At 41.7% G+C, this 24,523-nt stretch overlaps 2 protein-coding genes across 3 annotated transcripts in view; both read left to right on the plus strand.

The window, feature by feature from the left end:
* The window catches only part of zgc:92360 (uncharacterized protein LOC436988 homolog), a 32,146-nt gene extending 11,545 nt beyond the window's left edge, over positions 1 to 20,601 (plus strand). For both annotated transcript variants that reach the window (XM_062436428.1, XM_062436434.1), the window contains exons 4-11: positions 8,790 to 8,872; positions 8,956 to 9,068; positions 11,272 to 11,418; positions 13,454 to 13,537; positions 13,817 to 13,879; positions 16,768 to 16,839; positions 19,132 to 19,363; positions 20,573 to 20,601. In XM_062436428.1, coding sequence (XP_062292412.1) covers positions 8,790 to 8,872; positions 8,956 to 9,068; positions 11,272 to 11,418; positions 13,454 to 13,537; positions 13,817 to 13,879; positions 16,768 to 16,839; positions 19,132 to 19,363; positions 20,573 to 20,601 — 823 coding nt within the window. The remainder of the gene's footprint in view (positions 1 to 8,789; positions 8,873 to 8,955; positions 9,069 to 11,271; positions 11,419 to 13,453; positions 13,538 to 13,816; positions 13,880 to 16,767; positions 16,840 to 19,131; positions 19,364 to 20,572) is intronic.
* A 2,690-nt stretch (positions 20,602 to 23,291) lies between these two features.
* On the plus strand, positions 23,292 to 24,368 carry uts2r4 (urotensin-2 receptor 4). The gene has a single exon (XM_062437393.1). It carries the CDS (start codon positions 23,292 to 23,294, stop codon positions 24,366 to 24,368), a length of 1,077 nt encoding a protein of 358 aa, XP_062293377.1.
* The last annotated feature ends 155 nt before the right edge of the window (positions 24,369 to 24,523 follow it).

The raw sequence follows: 24,523 nt of genomic DNA on the forward strand, positions 1-24,523 counted from the left end.
CTTCTGGCCAACCAGTGTATGCATCCACTGCGACCAGGAGATACCTGTACCCGTTTACTCTCTCAATCATATCAGTATAGTCAATCACTATCTCTTGCCCTGGCATTTGTGGAAGAGGAAATTTCCCTTCATGCGGCTTCACTGTTGCTCTCACATTGTATTCTGTACACGTTTTACACTCTCTGATATGATTTTCGATCATTGCTGGCAAAAACGGATGCCACCAATGTGTCAGATGTCTCTGCATCTGTGTTTTTCCGCAATGTGTGAGACCATGTGCTTCGTGGAGCGTGGACGCTATCAATCCGGGGGGCAACACTGGTCGACCGTCCGGTGACCTCCAAACCCCCTCGGATTCCTTAGCCCCCCTTTCTTTCCACACTGTTAGCTCCTGAGGGGAGGCTTTCTGCTGCTCTTTTATTAACATGTTTAAATCGCATGCCGGTAACAAATCATACACTGTTTTCTCGGTCTGTATCATCATGTTTTGAGCCGTATACCCTGCTGCTTTTTTAGCTGCTGAGTCTGCTTCCTGGTTTCCTTTTGCTACTGTGGTCTCTGCTTTATCATGACCCCTACACTTAATGACTGCTATTTCTGCAGGTTTCATTAAGGCCTCTGCTAACCTTTTAATGTCTTTTTCATGTTTGATGGGCGTTTTGGCTGCAGTAAAAAATCCTGCTCTGATCCATTGACTCAATTCTACCTGTATCGCTCCCACCACATATGCTGAATCGGTATAAATGTTCACTCTCTTCCCTTCTGCCCATTCTAACGCTGCTACCATTGCTTGTAATTCTGCTAGCTGAGCTGATTCTTTCCCTTCCACTGTGCCTGTCAATACTTCCTCAAACCCGTCTTCTGTTTGCCTTATTACTGCATATGCTGCTTTTAATCCTTCTGTGGGGTGTCTGTAGCAACACCCATCTGTGAACAAAGTTTCCTCTGGGTCTGTGATTGGTTTTGCTTGCAAGTCTGCTCTGACCCTGATATCTCTCTGTACCCTTTCCTCACACCTATGTGGCTCTCCCTCCCCCATGTTATCAGCCATGTTGATTCCTTCATGTGTAAACGTGATGTGTGGCGCGTTTAGAATTTTTTCTAATCTGGTCTGTCTTAGTGATGTCATTGTGAAGGCTGTTGAATTCACAAATGCCACTATACTATGTATTGTTAACACTGTGAGTGGGTATCCCATGACTATGTGTGCTACTTTTTGGAGAATCTTTGCTACCCCTGCTGCATGTCGTGTGCATGGCGGGTGTCTGTCCTCTGTTGGATCAAGAGTAACACTTATATACATCAGTACCTGCCTACATCCCCCTTTTTTCTGAAAAAGAACACCATTTACTGTGTGTAATTTTTCAGAAACATCTAGGAAGAATGGATCTGTATAGTCAGGAACGGCCAGATCAGCAGCATACGTCAGGGATTGTTTAAGAGAGATAAAACTCTCCTCTGCTGTTGTCGTCCAGTGTAATTTGGCTGACAAATTCCTCATTCCCTGTTCGTTAACCATTGCCCTTAAAGGGGAGGTGAGTTCCCCATAAGAGGCAATGAAGTGTCTACTGTAACCTGTTAAACCCAGGAATGAAAGCATGTCCTTTACTGTACTAGGTTTAACATGATGTAAGATGGAGGATCTATGAGACGGGGACACACCTGTACCTGTGACGGATATGACTCTACCCAAGAAAGAAACCGTTTGCCGACAGCATTGCAATTTAGCTCTTGAAACTTTGAAACCAATGTGGTATAGTCGCATGAGTAAAGATTTTGTGGCCTCCAGACACGACACATGGTCAGGAGCAGCCAAGAGAATGTCATCCATATACTGGATCGACACCACCCCTTTTGGAAGTGTAAAGTCAGCCAATTGTTGTTTTAGTACTTGGTTAAAAATGCCTGGCGATAAGATGAAACCCTGAGGAACCCTTGTATAACGAAGTTTTCTACCTTTGTATGAGAAGGAAAAAATATCTCTGAGGTGTTCTGCTAATGGCAGACAGAAAAATGCATTGGCCAGATCTATGCAGGAGAACCATTTGTGGTCCGGGGTCAGTACAGACATAGCAGTGTATGGATTTGGAACTGGGACTGTTGGGGTGGAGACAATGATGTTAATGCGTCTAAGGTCATGTGCCATCCTATACTTGCCCGTATTTTGTTTCTCTATTGGCAAAATTGGAGTGTTCCAGGGTGACTGGGAGGGCTCTAACACCCCCGCTGCTAATAATCCTTCGATTGTGTCAGCAATACCCGTTTCAGCCTCTGGTTTGTGTGAATACTGTGTCTGCCAAATAGGAGTGTGATCAGTTATCTCAAATGTGATTGGTGCAATGTGTGAACAATGTCCAACATCTGTAGGTCCTGTTGACCACAGAGAAGTTGGGAGGGCATCAAGTATAGCGGCTGCCTGGGGATGGTCTGTCTTTTCCCTGCCATGACACCTTTCAATTTGCCTATGCTCTAGTAACACCTTATCAGTGGTATTATGCACAATCCGATAAGCCCCTTCTGATGGTGAATACTGCAGACTGGGGAGTTGAGTCCACCCCCAGTCTGTTATCGCCAGTAGGCGTTTGGTCATCGGGCCTAAGTCTTTGGCCTGATGTTTAGCATGCACAGCCAAGGTAATATGAGGCACCGCTTCACTGTGCATCTCATACCATTCCATCTGTTCTTTTGTAAGTTCAACCACAGCAGCCACGCCTTCTTTCCCAACAACAATACTGCTAGAGGAAATGCTCCAGTGTGTCCCTTCTAGCTCTTGATAATATGCTTGTTGATAAAGCTCATTACCTTCTCTATCGTAATACAGGGTTGTGTGGAGGGGGTCTGCGGGGGGAGAGTAGGGGTGTAGCATCTGAACCCAGGGCTTCCATTGTCTGTATAATGATTGTATGCCCGTTCCTTGCCTTCCTTCAGGTTCCAGGAGTCCCCAGTATATGTCGGCCCACTGTCCTTCTGCTGTTGGAGATGCGTCTGCTGATAACATCATCTGTGCTCCAGACTGAATTGTTGTCATTGAACAATTCACAGAGTACCCATTTGGAAAAGTCACAACTAGTCCATCTGGCCCACACAGGACCGATGCTCCACATTTTACTAATAGGTCACGACCCATTAGGTTGACAGGACATGTGGGGGAAGAGATATACTGGTGGTGAAATGTTTGCCCTGCTACTGCCGTTTTCAGGGGTGTTGTCAATGGCAGGTTTTCTGTTTTACCCGAGAACCCAACTAGCTGGATACTGGAAGAAGATAAGTTTGACCGGGGCATGCTGCAAGTGATGGTAGAGAATCTGGCTCCCGTGTCTACCAGAAAAGGCAGATTTTTGTCCATTACCTTCATTTGCATGTAGGGGTCTGCCAATCCTACATGTTCCTGAGTCCTCGGGTCCCGTCAGTAGTCATTTTCTTGTTCATTTATCATAGTCTGGGGATACTGCCCTTGTGCAGGGGCTACTGGTGCATACGGGGCCTGGAAGGGTGGTCCTGCTTGCTGAGGTGGGGGTAGGGCTGGTTGAGGATGCGGCCCCCCCCACAGCAGGCATTCCCGTCGCCAGTGCCCAGGTTGGCCACATATAAAACAGTTGCCGGATGGTTGCACTCTGGATCCTCCGCGACCCCTGCCCCTCCCGCGCACCCCTCCCGCTACAAACCTACCCCCCTGGTATGGATATTGTACCCAACTGGGCATTGGATATAATTCTGGGGAACCGGCCGGTGGCTGGGGCTGTTGAACCATTTGGTTGCTTGGTTTGTGTGACTTTTTCTTGGCATCATTTACCTTTTTCCTCGCATCTTCTAATTGTAATTTCAACAGCTGTATGTGAGCTGACTCAGTATTCTGTTTATCTTCATCTAATTTTACCCTATGTCTTTTCATATGGTGTGTCAAGTGTTTTTCCCACTGTTCAGTGGAACAACCTGGGATGTCAGGGTTGCCTTCCATGGCTTCTTTAACGGCCTCTGGCATTCCTGTCATGATGGCTTTTCTAAACAATGTTGTCTGTAATTGGCCTGACCCTGGATGACTCCCTGCTGTGTCAGTCCACGCACCTTTACACCTCATCAGAAAAGCAGACATGTCCTCACCCTCTTTAAAATGGAAAGTGAGTGAGTGCATCGCCCCCTGTGGAATTGGAAATCGTTCCCTCATAGCACCCCCGATGTCTGTGGCATGTGGTGCAAACGCCTCTGAGTCGGGTAGAGTATTTGTCCCAGCAGTACTTTCAATCTGTTTAATTTCCCACAAACTCAACTGTTTCCCCAACAATGCTCTCCAGTCTCCCAGTGCTAGTTTATGGCCTAACGTGTATTGACAAAACTTTGTCATCCAGGTCCCCCCCCCCTCAGTGGGGGGAGGCATCTTATCCAGGATGCAATTCATATCAGTGAAGGAGAAGGGTTGATAAACATCTCCTAGGTGGGCCCCCTTGTATATTAACGGCATCTGCATTTTATGTGGTGCTCGCGACTTATCTCTTGAGCGCAGGGCATACGGGGAATCTGATTGTGTAGCGTGTGGAAAAGTGTGCTCTGTATGAACTGTAAGTGTCCCTATGAAGGAGGCTGGATAATCCTGGTCCCCCTCCCTATGTTCTTCTTCCTCCTCTTCCTCATCACTTTCCCTCACCAATTGTCCCCTGTTCAATTCCTCTGTCAACTGTCTATGATGTCTGTCTGCGAACCCCTCCTCTCCGTGCTGACTAGATGGGTGTGGTTCTTTTGTTCCCCACCCTGGTTCCTCAACTGGGGTGGATTGGGCTTTTGGCTGTTCCATAAGTAACGGTCTCCCCTGTCTCTCAATATGTTCCCCTATTACCCTGCTTGTCTCTTCCTTTGCTTCCACTATGCTCTCCTCAATTTGCCTCGTCAGTTCCTTCATGGTGGCAATACCATCCTGTCCTACTGCTCTCAATCTGTGTCTCACTGCTCTATATTCTTCACCTCCTACCTCAGACATGTCCATTACTCCTTCGTGGACGTACATAAGAGGCATCTGTGTTTGTACTGTCGGATATGGGGGAGGTGTGACGTCCAATTTAGGGTATATTGGAGAATAAGGCCTTGCCTCTATTTTCTCTTCGGGGGGGTCTGCTTTACTGGGGCCGCTTGGTTCCCTCTGTGACATTTCTACGGCTGCACAGGCTAAGGTCATATTATGTATGTGGATTCTTCTCTGTTCCTTTTCTTCTTTTTCCTTTCTCCATCTCCTGTTTATCAATATTGAACCTCTTCCCCCCTTCGCCTGCCCTTCTACCTCTAACTTTGCTTGCTCTTCTAGTCTCATTAAATATGGTAATAACTTCTTTCTTTCCTCATCCTGGGGTATCTTGCCCTGCTGTTGCAATCCCTGCCAAACTTTGTCATACTTCTCCATCATTACTTTTTGTTTCCTGGCTGTAATTCCACTACTCAATTGACTCCTCACCTTCCCCCACTGTGTCTCTATTGTTAACGTCAGGCTCAGAGGACACCCTCCGTGCTCTGCACCCTCCCTTTCCATATTAGATCCTTTTACTCAGAATAAGTTTTCAAGAATTCCTAAATCCATATAATGTGAACACTATGGCAAAAAGTATCTACCTAACGTTAACCACCACTTGTATTGTGTACTCTGTATTTTCTACTTCCCACATACAACAGAGTATTCCAAAAATCAAAAATGTTTCAGCTCTTCCCACCAAAAGATACTCACTATTCAAAACCTTCCAATTCTTTAAACAACACAAAATTTCATAAACAAACAACAAGAAACTTTCACACACCACTGGTTTCAAACATAGGTTGTCTCAAGAACAAAAAACAATAAGAACAACAAGTGGTCTCTCTCTTCCACATACCACCCCTAACACTCAGGATATCAGACACACACCCAGATCAGGAAAAAAGAGGGGGGCACAAGCACTCCTGCATCACACACACATGTGAACTGCCTTATCTCACACACACTTCCAGCAGTACAAAAACTTTTAACAACAACCCACAACCTACAAGAAACAAAAAGAGTGAGTTCTCCACTCACTAAGCGCTTTTATCGGTCTATACCGAACGGACCCGGAATTAATTTTTACTCCCTTTTAGAACTTGATCAGAGTTAACCCTCAGTGGCCAGTCAGTTTGTATGGAGTTCACCCGAGCAACTGACCTTTCAGCGAGTTTTTCAGCCACTGCTGGCTTATCTGCTCACTGAGACACCCCCGAGTGTCCTCTCTGAGACACTACTCAATTTCTATCTCCCTATGCTGAACAACCTTATTTCGTCAGCTTAAACACATATAACAGTCATTTTCATACAACTGAAAATGATAAATAGAGAGCGCTGCTTTTATGAGGAAAATAACCCCAACGGTCTTTAAACCCCTCTCTTTAATTTCCGTACGTGTCTGCCCTGCTTTTGTTTAGGATATTTCACCTAAAAGGGTGTTTAAACCCACACGTGGCCAATGTGTTAGAATTTATGGACTCTAAGTCCAAGGGACTCAAACCCATCAACACACTTGCCCTGCTTTGATGGGGACTGAAACCCCAAAGGTGTTTAAACCTGTGCGTTGTATACCTATTAACCTACCCTTTTTATTCTATGTTTTACTCATTCACTTTTACTAAGACACTTGCAGTATAATGACAACACTCAATTTGGTATATCCAATTGCAGAACTTCTGATAAAACAGGCGTCTGCTTACCTTTTTATTTGCGGCCGCTGATTGATGTCACCACACGTCAGTTGTCTGTTGTCGTTCAATTTCCTGCTGTGGTCCGTCACTTCTCCTTCCGATCACGTCGGGGTCACCATTTTGTTGGAACTTGAGCTAATTCTACTTGCTAAATCATACGCTATGTGTTAGCTCAGTCTGTGCGTTCGTTAAATGAAAGGATAGGAGAAGATGAGCGGTCTCACAGGCTATTTTATTTAGCAGTAAATGAATAAAACATACAGAGCTCTGGGTCGAGATCTTCCTGTCCCTGATGAACAACAGTGTGTGTCAGTTCATGAAGTCTGACGGCTCTCCTTTCCCTGACCCCTTTTATACAAAAATACAATCAGATATAATGTGTGAGGTGCTGTCGTCTCCTGATTGGCTGTTGATCTGACTCCATCCTCCATCTTCTCACAGTCCAGGATATGTGATCTTCCTGTGACCTCCTTAAACAGGCGCAATAGTGACTTCCATGTGACCCCCTTCTTCTGGAACTACACAATCACCAGACCTCCTGTGGGGGTTTTATGGTTAGTTCTGCATTGTTTAACAAAGGATGGTCAGGGCTCTGACTGAATGTTTGACCCCGCTCTCCTGTTAATAATAAACCTTTAACCTATGCAAGTGGGACGTGTCAACATCCAGAATCTACCTATTTAATTACACTTCAGGGTAAACTGTCTTCATGCATTCTTATTACACAACAAGCTTACTGCTTTCAGATTGTTACACATAGGACCACATATTTATATGAAACAAACAACAAAGTAATTAATCCCCTTATGTGATATTTTAGCAGTGGCCAATTCATAGCATATATCTACAGTATGTAAAAGGCTGTCTACACTAAGAGCAATAACTATAACTTTAACCCTTGTGCCTCACTTAAAACATGTTCCTTAGAGTTCCTTGGGGACAAAAACTGCCATAAAAAATGTTATAAATTAATATTATCAGTCCTGAAAATGAATATCAAATATTCATTCAATTTCAGGATTTTAACCCTTTAAATACCATTTTATTTATATTTATCGCCTGTTTTTTTAAGTGTAAAAAAACACAAAAAAATGAATTATTTTCCATATACTAAATGCAAAGTCTGACAATCATACCAACACATCCAGGTCATTTTGGATGCAACCACATTTTTCATTGGTCTATTGTGCTTCATAAAACATGATGAGTAGGACTGGGGAATTCTCCCATAGGTAAAATACAGCTTAATGACTTTATCTGGTGAAAAATAAAATTTTGAAGCCCTGGCTCTAAAAACAGCCCAGAACACAGGAATGTATGAAAGAGTCATTTTTTAGCAGGGGGGTCAAACAATGTAGTTATAATGGGTTTATAATGGGTTATTTTATGCACTTATAAATTGTACAGAAAGCTATTTACATTTGCAATAGTTCTGAAGTTCCCACAGTTGGATGTTTTTAGCTTCATTGTGCTGAATGATGCATGTGCGTTTTGACACTAGAAGACTGTTTTCACATTCATTTGCTGAAAAGTAGGAAGTCTGGTTGTGCTCACCTGATACCTGATTAAGGAATGGGCCTATATGATTTGTGTATGATTGAGTATGATTTGTGACATCATAACTAGTTTCGGGCCAATCCTGATCCAATGTCCATCTTACTGTGTTACTTAGGGTGTTATGTAGAAACCTGAGGATGGGCTTCACACTGAAGTAGAGGCATCTTGTGTCTAGCAGGAAAACGTCTGAAATTAATCGTATTTGCATATTCATAGATGCTGGAATTTATAATGAGGGACAAGGAGTAGATGACATTTATGAATTTTAATATATTTTCTTTTTGTGGAAAAAAATTCCAGGAAGATCATTTCATATATATCTTAATACATATTGAAGGGATAATTAACAATGAACGTACTTGAGCAGAATAATTAGTGTTCTTTCCTGTCTTGATTTCTGCTTTACTGAATGAGCGCTCTCTCTGCACTTTGAGATTAGCCTCTTTCTCATCCTCCACCACACAGAACACAAGACGTCTATTAGTCTGCTTCCAGCTTTTTATGAGCTCGCTGTGTTGACGCTTCTTCTGCTTGTGTGTGTTCAGGGTGTTGAGGGAGCAATGGATAAGAGCAAAGTACGAAAGGAAAGAGTTCTCCGACCCTGGGAACTTCTTTACATATGAGGAAGGTGAGTGCAGTGCACACACACACACGCATGCATAAATGACAACACATACATGCTAATGATTGACCTTTGGTGATTTCCCGCAGGCCTTAGAGAGGGCATATTGATGAAGAGGGGCCGGGACAATGGGCAGTTCCTCAACAGGCGATTTGTCCTCTCAGAGAGAGAGGGGACACTGAAGTATTTCACCAAGTTTGACGTAAGCAGCAGTTTTTATTGAGACTTTTATTGGTGACGTGCAGCTACACATTTAACCCTCCTGTTGTCCTCGAGTCAAGGGAGGAAGGGAAGAGGAAGGAGGAAAGGAGGGAAGAAGGAAGGGGGAAAAGGAAAAAAGGAAGGAAAGATGGAAGGAAGGAAGGAAGGAAGGAAGGAAAGGAGGGAGGAAGGAAGAAGGAAGGAAAGGAGGGAGGAAGGAAGGAAGGTATGAGGGAGGGAGGAAAGAAGGAAGGGAGGAAGGAAGGAAAGGAGGGAGGAAGGACAGGAGGAAGGAAGGAAGGAAGGAAAGGAGGGAGGAAGGAAGGTATGAGGAAGGGAGGAAGGAAGGAATGGAGGGAGGAAGGAGGAAGGAAGGAAGGAAGGAAGGAAAGGAGGGAGGAAGGAAAAGAGGGAGGGAAGGAAAGGAGGGAGGGAAAGAAGGTAGGAAGGAAAGAAGGGAGGAAAGAGAGAAGGAGGGAAGGAAAGAAGGAGGGAGGGACGAAGGAAGGAAGGGAGGAAAGAGAGAGGAAGGAAGGAAAGAGAGAAGGAGGGAGGGAGGAAGGAAAGAGAGAAGGAGGGAAAGAGGAACAAAGGTTAACCTACATGCAACCTAAACATAACCATGACTGCAAGGCTCCAGCAACCTAATTAAACAGCATCCTAGTTAGTTTGATGTGTAACCCCAAAACATACATGCAAATGCAACATGAATATCTTAATTAAAAAGACGTAAAACATACTGTGGACAACCCCCACCCCCACATTTAGTGCTGCAGTATCTTAACACATGTACACACCGTTAGCTTTATAATCATGTAACAGTCTACCAAGTGTCTCTGTACCTGCTCCCTGCTCTGCATCTGAGCGTGTTCAGACAAGCTTAACCAGCAGTCTGTCTTCTCTGTCAGTGTGGCTGATTCACGAAGCTTTACACCAGCCAAACTAATTAGAGCTGGAAGCACTGGGAGCTCTTTGTTTGTCACAGTAAACCAGCTCTGGGAAGTGGGAGTTATACTTTTAAAAAGACTATTAAAAAAGACTTTCATTCTGTTTTTTAAAATATGTATCATCACTTTGTTTTCACACACGTCTTTGCATACAAATATCTTTTTTTTTATTGTGTATGTTTTCCCCCCTTCTCCAGCACTGTTCTCCCTGTGAAATATTTTAACTATTGCTTTGTACTCTCCCGCTGACTCGGCTATAGTGTGCAATAAAACAAAAAAACATCCTCCCACAGTCACAGTGGTGACAAAAATGAAAGCAGTATTTTATAAATCAGGTGAGATGGTTGAGTCTCAGAAGAGCCTTGAGGTGTTTCAAATATTCAGGTTCAAGTAACAGTCTGACTTAGTCCAACTCACGGTTCCTTAGCCTATTTGTCTCACTTTTACAGTCTGTTTTATCACACTGGCAGAGTCTACACTCACAATGACAGAAAAGTATCAAATGTAATATATTGTCAAATCTGTTCTTGTAGAAAGGTGTACAGTAGCTGTTTGTGTTTTCTGTCAAAGTCAAGGCGAGGCAGATTAAAGAGCAGCATCCACAAACAGGTTTCCTGGGATTTGTCAGTCTTAGACCTGTTTTATTATAAGTGATGCAGATCAAGATTAAAGTTCAAGATATTATTTCCATGGTTAGAACGAGGACAACATGTACCAAACACACTCTATGACATGTTCTTTATAGTCCTGCAGCAGTAAAAAATTGAGTTTATTAACAGGTTTATTATTATGATGGCCATCCGAAACAATGCAGTCCGGAATATATTCATGAATTGATCCCAGTCCATTGAATTATTTATATTATTTTACTTTAATTTAACTGTAATGTTCCATTTGGGTTCCTGGAAATCCTCCTCCCTCTTAAATAGTTTCATAAATATACTTAACATTATTTCATCACATTGATTTTATCACCAAAATACAACAAGTTCATACATTTGATTTTGAATTGATGACAATTAAGAAGTATGCTAGAGAATATCATTAATATATATTGCTTCATTTGAATCATTTGATCCCTATACTGAAAACAAAGTGAATGTATTGTATTTGAAGTAAAAACAGCATAAATATGACATTTTTCCAACCTTAAATTGCAATATTTACAGTAATCTGCAGGAGATGTTGGATCAAGAGTGTACATCGTTAAGTGGGCTCCATGTTGTTAATCCCAGCTCTACTGCTCTTCTCCTGCAGGCTAAGGAGCCTAAAGCAGTGCTCAAGGTGGACACCATGAACGCAACCTTCCAACCAGAGAAGATAGGAAACCCCAACGGCCTCCAGATTACCTACCTCAAAGATTACAGCACCCGCAACCTCTTTGTGTACCACGACAGCGGCAAGGTCTGTGACATCTGTATAAGAAAACCTCAAACATGTATAAGAAATAAGGATCACTTTGCTATTAACGGTGATGCAGTGTAGGACTTTATTTAAGGCTGGTTGGACAAGAATTATAGCCTTTCAGTAAATATTCAGTTTGATAAAAGTCATTTTAACCTTTGTGTCGTCCTCCCGGGTCAAATTGACCCTGTCTGTTTTGACTGTTCCTTCTTTCCTTCCTTCCTTTCCTCCTTTCCTACCTTCCTTCCTTCATTCCTTCCTTCCCTCCTTCCTCCCTCCCTCCTTTCCTTCCTTCTCCCTCCCTCCCTTCCTTCTTTCCTTTCCTCCCTTCCTTCTTTCCTTTCCTCCTTTCCTACCTTCCTTCCTTCAGTCTTTCCTTCCCTCCTTCCTTCCTCCCTCCTTTCCTTCCTTCTCTCTCCCTCCCTCCCTTCCTTCTTTACTTTCCTCCTTTCCTACCTTCATTTCTTCCTTCCTCCCTCCCTTCCTTCCTTCCTTCGTCCTCCCTTCCTTCCTTCCTCCCTCCCTTCCTCCCCCCTTCCTTCCTTCTTCCTTCCTCCCTTCCTTCCTCAAGGACAACAGGAGGGTTCATTACAATTAAGGTGCCATTCACCATGGATTGAATCACATTTTGTCTTGTGTCACATTAAGGGACAGACATCATCTGAAACCACCTGGATTGTGTTGTTGTGGGCGAGTCTCCAAACCTTTACAGACCATCTGTGTCAATTGTTGTGACTGATGGAATCCATTAGTTGATGACATTCAAGCACCACATCCGTCATTCTGCGTCATTAATGAAGACGCATTGAAATATATGGAATACTTCAAGAAGTTATGTGTGGCGGGCGGATATAGGAAACTTGAAACTTCAGATTTTTAATGGAGAGGTTAATTCTTGACATTGAAAACAGCTTGCTTGACAAAAAAAGGTCTCAACACATGGTCCAACTTTCAAGCTTCCCACTATATCTTGTTAAATTGTATATAACCCCTTATAAAAACATCTGTTACTGAAATTCCCAATGTGTTCATGGGGTAACAATTAAAACATCTCCATGACAACTGAGCAAACTCCATCTGCCAAAAAAATGCCACAAAATGTAGTTTCAAGTTACAGACGGACCTTGTTTTTTTTGTCAAGGATAATGAGGATAATAAAGTTTTCCTTGTCAACACTAACATCAGCACAATCATAAATGCAAAGAATAATTGTTTGGAGGAAACTTTTTAACCTTTGTGTCGTCCTCTCGGGTCAAATTGACCTTGTCTGTTTTGACTGTTCCTTCTTTCCTCCCTTCCTTCCTTCCGTCTGTCCTTCCTCCCTCCCTCCTTCTCTCTTTCTTTCCTTCCTCTCTCTTTCCTACCTTTCTTCCTTCCTTCCTTTCCTTTCTCCCTTCCTTCTTTCCTCTGTCCTTCTTTCCTTCCTTCCTCCCTTCCTCTTTTCCTTCTTTCTTCCCTCCCTCCTACCTTCCTTTCTTTCTTCTTTCCTCTGTCCTTCCTTCCCTCCTTTCCTCCTTTCCTCCTTCCTTCTTCCTTCCTCCCTTCCTTCCTCCCTCCCTCCTTCCTTTCCTTCCTTCTTCCTTCCTTCCTTCATTTTTCCTCCCTCCCTCCTTTCCTTCCTTCTTCCTCCCTTCCTTCCTTCATCCCTCCTTTCCTTCCCTCTTCCTTCCTCCTTTCTTTCCTTCCTTCCTCCCTCCCTTCCTTCATCCTTCCTCCCTTCCTTCCTTGACTCGAGGACAACAGGAGGGTTAAACCTTTTACAATAAAATATAGCAGTGGTAATTTGTTAATTGGGATGACAGCAATTATCCACTATGAGATAAATCAAAGTTGTGTTATTCTCAGTCGTCACACAGACCTCTGTGTTGTGGTTTTCTCGTTCTAACTGATAGATTAAGGTCTGCAAACACCCGCAAAAACTCAGCGCACACACACCTGTGAAGGTGATAGCAGACAGGTTTCCACAGGGAGTATGCTGACAGCTTAATGGAAGACTTACTTACTTACTTTCTCTCTCTCTCTCTCGCTCTCTTAGGAGATTGTAGACTGGTTTAATTCAATCCGGGCAGTTCAGCTCCACTATCTGAAGGTGGCCTTCCCTGGAGCGACAGATGCTGAGGTGAGCACGCACATGCACACTCAAACGCATAAAAACACTTACCTAAACACACACACACACACACACACACACACACACACAGATATTAGATTTGCGGTCAATGGTTGTTGAGATTAAAATGATATTGCCATGTTTATGTCTGTGCTAGTAAGATAACTCCAATACTGTACATTTTATACCTGCTACATTTATAGGTAGCATTTTTTCATCCTCATGATTTTTATTATTTTATTAATTTGTTTTTTATTCCTCTGTTTTGCTTTTGCTTGTTGCTTTCAGCTGGTACCCAAACTTACCCGGAACTTTCTAAAGGAGGGATACATGGAAAAGACAGGACCCAGGGCAAGTTAACACACACACACACACACACGCAATTTAAATCTTTATTTGACCAGTACAGTAAATGTGAGGTCCCTGTATAATACCAGTCACTTTTCCACAATGGACATCATAACATTTCAATCTGCTCTCCCATTAAAAGATAAAATATGTTTTTAAAAAAAAGAAAAGAAAAAGCCTCAGACTCACTAGACTGGCTTAAACATGACAGAGAACCATTTAAACCAGGTTTGGATCTGAGTTCAGTTTCAAAGTACATTTCTATCTGTCAAGTTGGACACAGTCTCAAATCTCCTCCTCTTCTCCCTGCTTTAATTGAATGGGAGTTGGGCTTAGAGGCTAACTAGCCCAGCTGTCAGTGCGGCTGCTTTCCGCTGCTCCCCGACAGGCTGACTGACAGCTGAAAGTTCCTACCTGCCTGCATCACCGTCCATCTGTCTGTCAGTCTGTCTGAGAGGGAACGAAAGGCATCCAGCTGAGGAGTGACTTAATCCTTAAGTGTAAAACTCACAAATACACAACACACAGACATATGTCGGGATTAAGCAAATACATGAAGAGAAATGTGTGTATAGTATACATGCAGTCATGCACAGTTGCACTGATACATTTATATTTGCATACGTGCACACATGCAGGTGCTTTGATATAGTTTTCATGCTGAAGAGTCTACACATGCATCTCCAAGCAACCTGATCCTTAGCGACACAACTGGTTCTGTATTCAGACACGCAGACTCTCAGTTTAATCTCCGACTGTCAGGCTGAGAGATAAAAGGACTCACTAACTTGCTGCGTTGGGCTGATTTGGTAAATGAATGTCATAATTCATTTCCCTCACACGCATGTGAGACATATTTGTGGAAGGAGTCACTGGCGAAATGAGAAGAGGAACAGTCACTTGTGCGGGCTCATGCTCAACGAGAATATCAAACACTTTTATGGGTCCAATTTGGCAGCAGTCGGAGACCTGAGCATCCTCATTATTTGAAGCTTGGCACTCTACAAAAAAAAGAGCTCAAGCTGTTTGTGCACTTCAGGAAACTCTCCAAAGGTGCTGCGCTTTATGCTCTCCGATAGCTGCTTTCAGCGTGGGAACAGCGGCGCTGATGTAAACTCAACCGAGACAACAAGTCTTTTCAAATTCAGTATCAGAGTGTTTATGAAGGTGCTGCAATAAACATTCAGACTGGATTGTCAGGAGGAAAACTAGTCGACAGCATGAAGCACTGATGAAAAACCCAAACAAATGAAGGTAGAGTGCTGATGTTCCCTTAGGAGCTCTTAAAGCCTAAGATCAAGTGTAATGCACTATGGTCATTTAACAGTTACAAGAGAACACTACATTACTGATTCATGAATAGGGAAGCACTATTTCAAAGAAGTGGTTGATTTAGACTGTAAAGACAGTTTTAGTCAGTCAAGAAAGACACAAATAAAAGGGCTGGTATGGTGGAAAAGAGAACAATGAGCTTTGAGATTAATTAGCGTGACTGTTGGTGGAATATCATATGCTAAAATTACTCAGTTCTACCTCTTTTTTAACGTTTTTTGACATTTCGGCTCAGGAGTGAACACCGTTGAGTCACTACAACCTACTGTATCACACCAGAAAGTTAAATTAAATATGCTAGCTAGCTTTAGCATGAGCCCACCAATGCTTTTACTTGTGTAGTCAAGAGTTTGCATTTTAGCCAGATGACGAGCAAAGCTGGAAACTAGAAGTGTGCTGTTGCTGGTTGTTAAGGTGATGTCTCCACCCTGTTGCACCTGTTTTCATTCACAAAGTTATTCTTAGTAGATCACCCGCAAAATTCATGCTAACTAAAACGCGCAATTTTTTGCACTGCGCAGACAATTAAGTACCATTTATTTGGGATCTTAGTAAATCAGTCCCAAAGTGTGCTGTTGCTGGTTGTTAAAATGAAAAAAACTGTTATTGTTAGATTGTTGCTGGTTGTTAAGCAGCTAAAAAGTCTTTACAGCCTTCCAGAGGATGAACATTGACATCAGGAGTGACTGAAATTATAATTTTTTGTGACAATCTGCCGTCCGTGGTTTTGTTCTGCACATTTTACAGCTGAATGTCTGCTTAAAGAGACTCAGTACGCCGCAGGATCTCCAAGTTTCTCATCTTCAATCTTTTTTCTGCAGCTGTTACTTCAGGGTTAAAGATGCTGCATGAGGGAATCTGCATTATTCATCTGGTCATATTCCAGTTGGTTAGTGGTGAAGGTGGGGGGCCACACCTCCAGCCAATTGGAGTAGGTGCTCATCAGGAATGCAGATTTTATGTAAATAGTTTCCAAAACAGCCTGCTGGAGGAGGAGGATGCGGGCTATAAGAAAGATGGGTTTAGAGAAATCTGAGCAACTTTTGGTAAATAAAATACACTCAGTATTTATTTTAAAAATGAAACCAGATCTTCAATGTTTCTATCCATTGTCAGAATTTTAGTCTTGCTGGGTAAACAAAAATCCTTCTTTTTCTCACAAAAAATGCCACTGATTGACTGTTTCCATCTTCTTAAATGGGATAATTTGTTTATTTTTGTTTTTTTATTTCTGTTTTATATCATTCTAAATTAAATATATTTGGGTTTAAGACTGTTTGCTGAACAAAACAAGCCATTTGAACACATCACTTAGGGCTCAGGGAACTTGAGATGGGGTTTTATACACTTATGATGAATTGAAATGAAATAAAAAACTCAGGTGTGTGAACTTTTAATACAATACAATCAAAATAAGAGCCGTGTGGATCACTTTTTTATCTTTTTGAGTTAAGTGCGAGTACAATGCTGCTGCCATGACAGAGTTCTCCTCTCTTTTACTGCCTTTCTCTGTCCCCACTCCTCCTCACATCTGACTGTGTCTTTGTTCCTTTTTTCAGCAAACAGAGGGCTTCAAGAAACGCTGGTTCACTCTGGACCACAGGCGACTCATGTACTTCAAAGATCCCCTGGTATGATAGCAATACACACACTCCCAAACACACCTGCACTCATGGAAGGTGACTGTGGTTCAGTTTCTTGATCACAAAATACCAAGTGTGGAGTGCAACTGTGCCTTGATGGTATTATTCTGCTGTAAAAATATATAAATGAATGCCATGGAGAGTGGTAAGAGGGTTTTTTTCATCAAATTAGATAAAGTAGATGTTGGGGATATGATGTAATGACAAGGGAGAGGGTGATATATAATGTGCTTTCTTTCCCAACTTAACATAATCACACATATGACATCAGTAGCTGTATCTCGTAAGCTACACTGGACACTATGTGCAAACTTTACCTAAATGTAAATTATATCAGCACTTGAAAGGTAGTGACATCATGAAAGTAAGATTCATAAGAGCCATTGAAGGATTAGAGTGGAGTTTTTATAGCAATGGTTATCACAGAAACTGAGAGAGTGGGGGCGGCTCAGATTTCCCAACACTTGGCTAAATACACATCAGATAGCCAAGGCAACCATTGTCGCTGATGTAATAGCTCAGAGGAGAGGTGCAATAATTATAAGGTGTAAATGACTGAAGTGTCCGACTTCTCCCGAGAGTGTTCATCAAGAAAAACGGGTAGATGAAAGGAGCAAGAGGAAGTGTAGTGAAGTTAAATGTGTGGACTGGGGGATATGTGGGGAGGATGCTCAAAGAAATGTGATCACTTGGACAATGAGTGAATTATGCATGTTAGACTACAATGGCGCTTTGTGTACATAAGTGTAATTTGTTCACGTTTTCTGACGACAGACAGTGAAATTTATTTAATGTTAGACACTAGTGGCACCTTGAAGTTACAGCAGCTTTGTGCTTTGACAGGCATGTAGGATCCATGTTTGAAAGTAACTGAAATAAGTGTCTTTGAGCGAGGCATATTGATGAATACCGGTCTGCTTTTGGCCCTAAAAAATTCTGACATCTTCTGTAAAGGGAGACTGGGGGGAAAGAAAGAGTGTACACAAGGAAATACTGAAGTAAAAGAGCCATGTATTTGATTTGGTGAAATGGTAATGTTCCTCCCAAACACTAGGGGGGACAAGGTAAAGGCCAACTGGACACAGGTTTATTTAAAGTCATGCCTTTCATCGCAGGTGCGCTGATGGTCAGGGGCAAAAAAGTTTGTTGACTGTGCTCAGGAGTTATGTAAAAGGATTATGAAAGGTGCAGACAATGCGCACTATGACATTTGGTAAGAAAATGAATACATCATTTCATCAACTGGAAAAAAACTGAATATCCTTCCTTTATTGAGTACATGTCGAAAAAACAATCAGAGCCGTTAGCAGCCAATAGTGGCTAAAGTTTAGGGCATAGTCACTACAAGTGCATTTTTGGAAATTTATAAGGCAGTGGCTCCCGAATTTTGTTACACTATGTCACCCCTTCACAGTGATTTTTTTTGTCATGGCGCCACCTAGTGCTAACCCACATCAGCAACACATACTTATACACCCTTCTCCACCATCAATGACACCATAAATACCTTTTATAAGATAATAACTTTAGGAATATGGCTGTTTAACACAATGCTCCTGTGCAGATTTGCAGATTAAAAATATTTGAAATAATGTGTTATTATTATTATGGCATTCAATTGGCGAGTAAAGTAAGTTAAATTGGCTTGCATTTTAGATTTTAAATGATAAACCAAAATGTGTGACATCATGCACTGACTATTATTTCTTTACTTCCATTTTTTTTTTTATTCAATATCTGAATATTTAATATGTACATCAAAACATACTCTTAAAAATGGAGCACCCACTTTGGTAACCACTGTTATAGGGAGCTGAACTTTCCATGCACTGTAATTTCAACAATGAGACGCCCTTATATAAATGACCAGAATGGGGCATGATAAATACATCTGATTTGCTTACAAGCTCACAAGAAGTTTAGTATTAGTTGTGGATCTCACGGATACATCCAATTTCTTAGCTCACCACAGCTGTTTGGAATAATAGAGGGGAACTTCATTTTCTTCTCTAATGAAAATGGTATCATTGGTGTCCTCTGTTGATGGATAAATTAGTAGAATAAACCACTTCATACATCATATATTATAATCATAATATAATTCAGTTGGGCAATCCATTCACCCTCTAGCAGATATTTGGAACAGTAAAATAATTGATTTAGCCATCATATATAATAAATGTGTAGGAATTCATCATGTTAACATACAGCAGTAACACTGAATGTCATAACACACTCTACGCTCTATAATCTCTGTTTCATTTTCTCTCTGTTATGAAGGACGCCTTCGCTAAAGGTGAAGTGTTCTTGGGGAACAAGGACAACGGTTACAGTGCCTCCCCGGGCTTGCCAGCTGGCACCCATTGCAACGGCGCCTGGCAATATGGTATCACCATAGTAACGCCTGAGCGTTGCTTCCTGTTCACTTGCGAGGCAGAGAGCGACCAGCAGGAATGGCTGAAACACTTCAATAATGTCATAAGTGCGCCGATGTCCCCTCAGGAGTATACAAGTAAGAATTCAGAACTTTCTTAAATATGTATTAGCCATTAGTGCTGATTACTTTTTTTTGGAAGTGGCTGTTGTTATTTTTTAAAGCTTCAAGTAGCATGATATAGGCCACATAAACAGATTAACACTTATCCTACAAATAAAATACAAAAAGAAACTTAAGTAGGTGTATTGACAAGCTTTTATTAATTAAAGCATTTGTATGCTCTTGTTTAGCATCTCTCATGAGTTGCATACATTTAGGCTACTTTGCACTATTTCCATGTACGAACCAAACTATACATTTCTGACCCACAAGCTGCTCCAGTGACTTACACCTCTGCAGGAAGAGTTTTTTTTTGCATAAAGCCAACAGGCTCACAATTCATTTTTTTTATTTCTGTACTAAATTCCATTGTTGTGAGTCACAGGTACTTTTAGATGTAATCTTTGATGACTAAAAGTCTCCAACCACACAGGGTTCTCTGTGAGGTCGTACTAGTCTGTGTAAAGAAAACCCAATTGTTATGTGGATAAAAATGGAGGTCCATAGTTTGTTAACAGTTGTGATTAGATACATGTAAAATGGTAGTGGTTGCCAGGTTACAGATATATATTATATACTTAGTGACATGCTGATTACCTTAGAGTACAAAGTACATTTAAGGCCGATGGGAATGTCATTAATTTTGCAGGAATTTGGTTATAAACTAAACATTTTTACCACCAGGTAAAGTCAGGGCATTAAGAGTCGTTACAATTTATGAGGGGCACGTGAATGCCTGTATTAAATTAAATGTCAGTTCTGCAAATAGTTGTCAAGATATCACTCTGATGCCAAAATGTCAACTGCCTGGTAGCACAAGAAGAAAACCCAGGGTAACATCAAAGTCAGTAGGATTCTCTGAAGATAAATGTCTGTTTAAAGCTTTATGGTAATATATATTTAATAGTTGTTGAAACTTGGAACAAAGTGGCTGAAAGATCAACTGACTGACCCACATTGTCGTCCTTAAATATTTTATCATTTCACTTTTAGAGAAAGAGAGCATTGCACTATTGCAGATATCTTTCTTCTGTAATTTCATGAAAATCCACACATCTTTATAAAGAGAAAAAGCTTAGGGGGAAATTAATGAAACCCCAAAGTGGCATTGATGTAGTCAAACAAAAAACATTCATCTGCATGGATAAAAGAGCCTCTAACTTTGGACTTTCATGTGTTTTCAAGTGGAAGCCTTGTTCAAGCACAGACATTGATGGACCAGCGACCCGTGGAATGATCTCATCTCCTCTCAGACCTTCTCCAATCTGACACCGGACCCCATCAGCTCTATCACTGCCTACTTCTGTTTGTGAAGATGCAGGCAAAGGGATGCAATTTGACCCATTTCATCACTAAAAATGGTCAGAATGGAGCTTTTTTTTGTGTTAAATATCCAAAATAGGGACTGGAATGTGCTGTCTGGTATTGAATGCTATGAATACAGGCAAATAAAATGCAAAAAAACCCAATAGCACAGGCAAAGAAAAGGGCACCAAGGCAACAAAAATTGTATTTGGGGAAAAAAATCAATTAAATGTGACAATGATAATCAGTAAGATATTGTTTTTTTTGTTTTTGTTTTAATTATCATGTTATAATTTTAATTGGTGACATCTAATCCATGCAAGCTAACTCTGGAAATGTAGAAACATGGTGCTTCCTGTGTGATAATGGCTTTACATGTGGAATTTCTATAATTATTACATATTCAATACAAGATTTTAGAAAAGTTAATTGTGAAGAGAGAAGTGCCTAAGTCTTCTTGTATCAAGTATTTTATATTCAACTATGACATGAAGACTGGTTAATATTAATGGGGTGCAGAGAGTCGAACGGGCAGTCGAGATACAGATAAAAGTTAAAAAGGGGGGTTTCATTTACTTTTCATACCCAAGGTATATCTTCAGACACACTACCTGTACAGTTATGTCATTTATAATTATGTGTTTAATTTTTGTGTGATCCCCTCTGTCAAAGCCATTCTTGAAAGACAATAGAGGTGTATAAATGCATTGGGACATAAAATGTGGACACACTGCAAGCCATTACATGGTGTAACAGCGCCTCCTTGTGGAACAAAAACACAGTACATATAGCAAGTCTGTTAAAATGAACAATAATACCAATAAAAAGTTAGTTTTACTCATTTTTTATAGAAATTACTCAACAAATTTATACTTTTTGGTGCCATTTTTAAGATTTTTTTTTCTTTCTTTATTTTCTTTTTCTCTTTTTTGTGGTTAAAGAGGTACTCACATTTTGGTTTGGTTTGGTATCGCATTATTTTTAAAGGCATTTCTATAATTGTCCGTGGTTGACTGACATAGCACATGAAATGGTGATCACAAATAAAAATATTTTATTCTGAATGTTGTTAAAGATTCTCTGTACGTGTGTGTGTGTGTGTGTGTGTGTGTGTGTGTGTGTGTGTGTGTGTGTGTATTACTGCTTATATTATCACCCTATTCAAACATAAAAAAAGGTTTCATCCTGAGTCAGTCAAGTACATATCTAAAAACAAATGTCATGACTTTAATAACATAACATCAGAATTACTAAACCATCAACAAAAACTACGAACAGTTTACTGGAAGCTTGAGAGAAAAATGTAACATTAAACAAACTGATTCTTAAATACATCTTATAATTAATGCAGAAAGCAGGTGATTCCATTTTTGCTTTGGTTCCTGAAGATTTAAATGACTGCTGAAAAACAAAGATGTTATATGCAGAAATGAATAAATACCTTTTTCCAGCAATAATCACGCAATTACTTGTGCATATATATGGTAAGTTTGGTTATTATACATGTCTATGTCTGTGTGACTGCAAACGTGCCCTTGCCAGCGATTTCTGGGTGTCTAAAACTACACCTTGGTGCTTAGAGATAGCAGGTTGAGGCCGAGAGGAATACCTCATAAATCTATAGGCCCATGCTAGTTTTTCACCCTGGTGAGAAAGAGGGAGGACAGTGGAGAGGAGAGAAGAGAAGAGGAGGGAAAAGGACTGTGACCAGGAACAGACACAACAGTCTTGTATCAAAACTGAGACAAATGGGTGCTAAAGATCCAATGAGAAACTAAAGGTCCACTTGCCATCAAAGCAAATGTGTGCCTGCAGGGAAGCATCAACATGGATGATTAACCTCAATGCTGTGAGTACCTACAACCAGGTAGAAGAATAGAAGACAACATGAATTTTGACTGGATACAGAGCAGCAGTCGAATCAACCCTACAACATCTACCCAAGACGCCATGCTGATAGAGAAAGAAAGACTGGATTTTGACCCTGTCATGTATTTAAAGAGGCATTATAAAGGTCTCATCCCCACAGTGAGACTCTCCGGAGATACCAGCAACTGAAGTGTTTCTCAAGTACACTTCGGCACTGTTGGAGTTAGCGATTTTGAACACAGCTTGTCAAACTGAGAAGCAGTGTCCTGACCCACTGTGACACCCCGCTGCTCCCAAATGACCCATGTCAGATCGACTTCAGCCCAAAGCCCAACAGAAGAATCCCTGTACTCTGTAACTGAGAACATCTCTCACACCTGAGGTTTCTTGATGGCTTAAATCTTTGCTGGAGGCTGTTCCGCTGTGTCGATTTTGGAGAATTATGGGATCATGGCTATGTGGAAGACCATATATTTGAGGAATAAGTACTACAAGCCACAAGGATCTCTTTAATCAGAGAAGCTGCTGTTTTTTCTGCTCTTTCAACTCATCTCACGTTCTGTTTTTGGGGGGAAAATTTGCTAGAATAATTTACAGATTTCTATCAAATCTGGATCATACTGTGAAATACTTCTATCAATTTAATGCAGGAAAACCGTCAAAGATCTTTGTTTAAATTGGCTCTTAAACATCGGAGCCTGACCTCTGACCTCTGATCCCTGAACCTGCAATGAACTGTACTCCTAATGCCACCATCAGTCCACAGCTGGGACTTGTCTTGAGCCCAGGGGCTGGAGATGGAGCACCCCAAGAGAGTGGTGGTGGTGGTGGTGGAAGCAGCGGGGGCCTCTGGGTGACATCTGTCCTAGGTGCCACACTAATGATTATGTGCGCTTTTGGTGTTGCAGGAAACACGTACACCCTCGTGATTACACGCTCAGCCGCTCTGCGTCGGACAGGCTCAATGTACGTATACATCATTAATCTGGCTCTGGCTGACCTGCTCTACCTCTCCACCATCCCCTTTGTGGTTTGCACCTACTTCGCCCATGACTGGCTGTTTGGCGAGGCAGGCTGTCGCATCCTGCTTAGTCTTGACCTCCTCACCATGCACGCCAGTGTCTTCATTTTAGTTGCTATGAGTCTGGAGCGTTACCGCGCTGTTGCCAGGCCCTTCAGGGCACACAGGACCTCATCCCGAAAACGAAAGCTAGGTGCAGGGATTATCTGGGGGTTAGCTTTTGTGCTGACCCTTCCCATGATGGTGATGATCCGACTCAGGGAGGGAAAACCCACAGCGGCTGGTTTGGTTAAGAGGATCTGCTTCCCTACCTGGACCCCTGAGGCCTTCAAGGCTTATATCACTGTGCTGTTTCTAACAAGTGTTTTAGCTCCTGGATTGGTCATCGTTGGACTCTATGTGGGGCTAGCCAGGCGCTACTGGGCTGCACAGGCTAGTTTAGGAGGTAGCAGCCGTTCTGTCCGGAGGAGAGGACTTAAACAAAAAGTTGTATCGATGATCTTTAGCATCGTAATGGCTTACTGGGCCTGTTTCTTACCTTTCTGGGGATGGCAGCTAGCCAAAATGTTCTCTCCAGACTCTCTTAAGGCTCTGTCTCCTGCTGCCCACAATTACGTGAATTTCTTCGTCACATGTCTGACCTACGGGAACAGCTGCATCAATCCATTTCTTTACACTCTTCTGACCCGGAACTATAAAGACTACTTAGCCCAGAAAGGTCAGTCTGTTGGGTCAAGCAGGGCTGACCCTGCGTCTGCTGTAAGCACGCCTCTGCATGACCTGTAGAGGACTAAAAAATGATTACTGAGCAGAAACATTTGAATAAGAAAATGGCGTTGACTCATCTGCCTGGAAAATGTATTGTAATTGTAATGTAATTTTCTACAAAACTGATAAATGTCATATTTGTGAGAAACTTGTAATCTAAAGTAGCACTTAGT

The sequence above is a fragment of the Scomber scombrus genome, chromosome 2, assembly GCF_963691925.1.
Source record: "Scomber scombrus chromosome 2, fScoSco1.1, whole genome shotgun sequence".
NCBI lineage: Eukaryota > Metazoa > Chordata > Actinopteri > Scombriformes > Scombridae > Scomber > Scomber scombrus.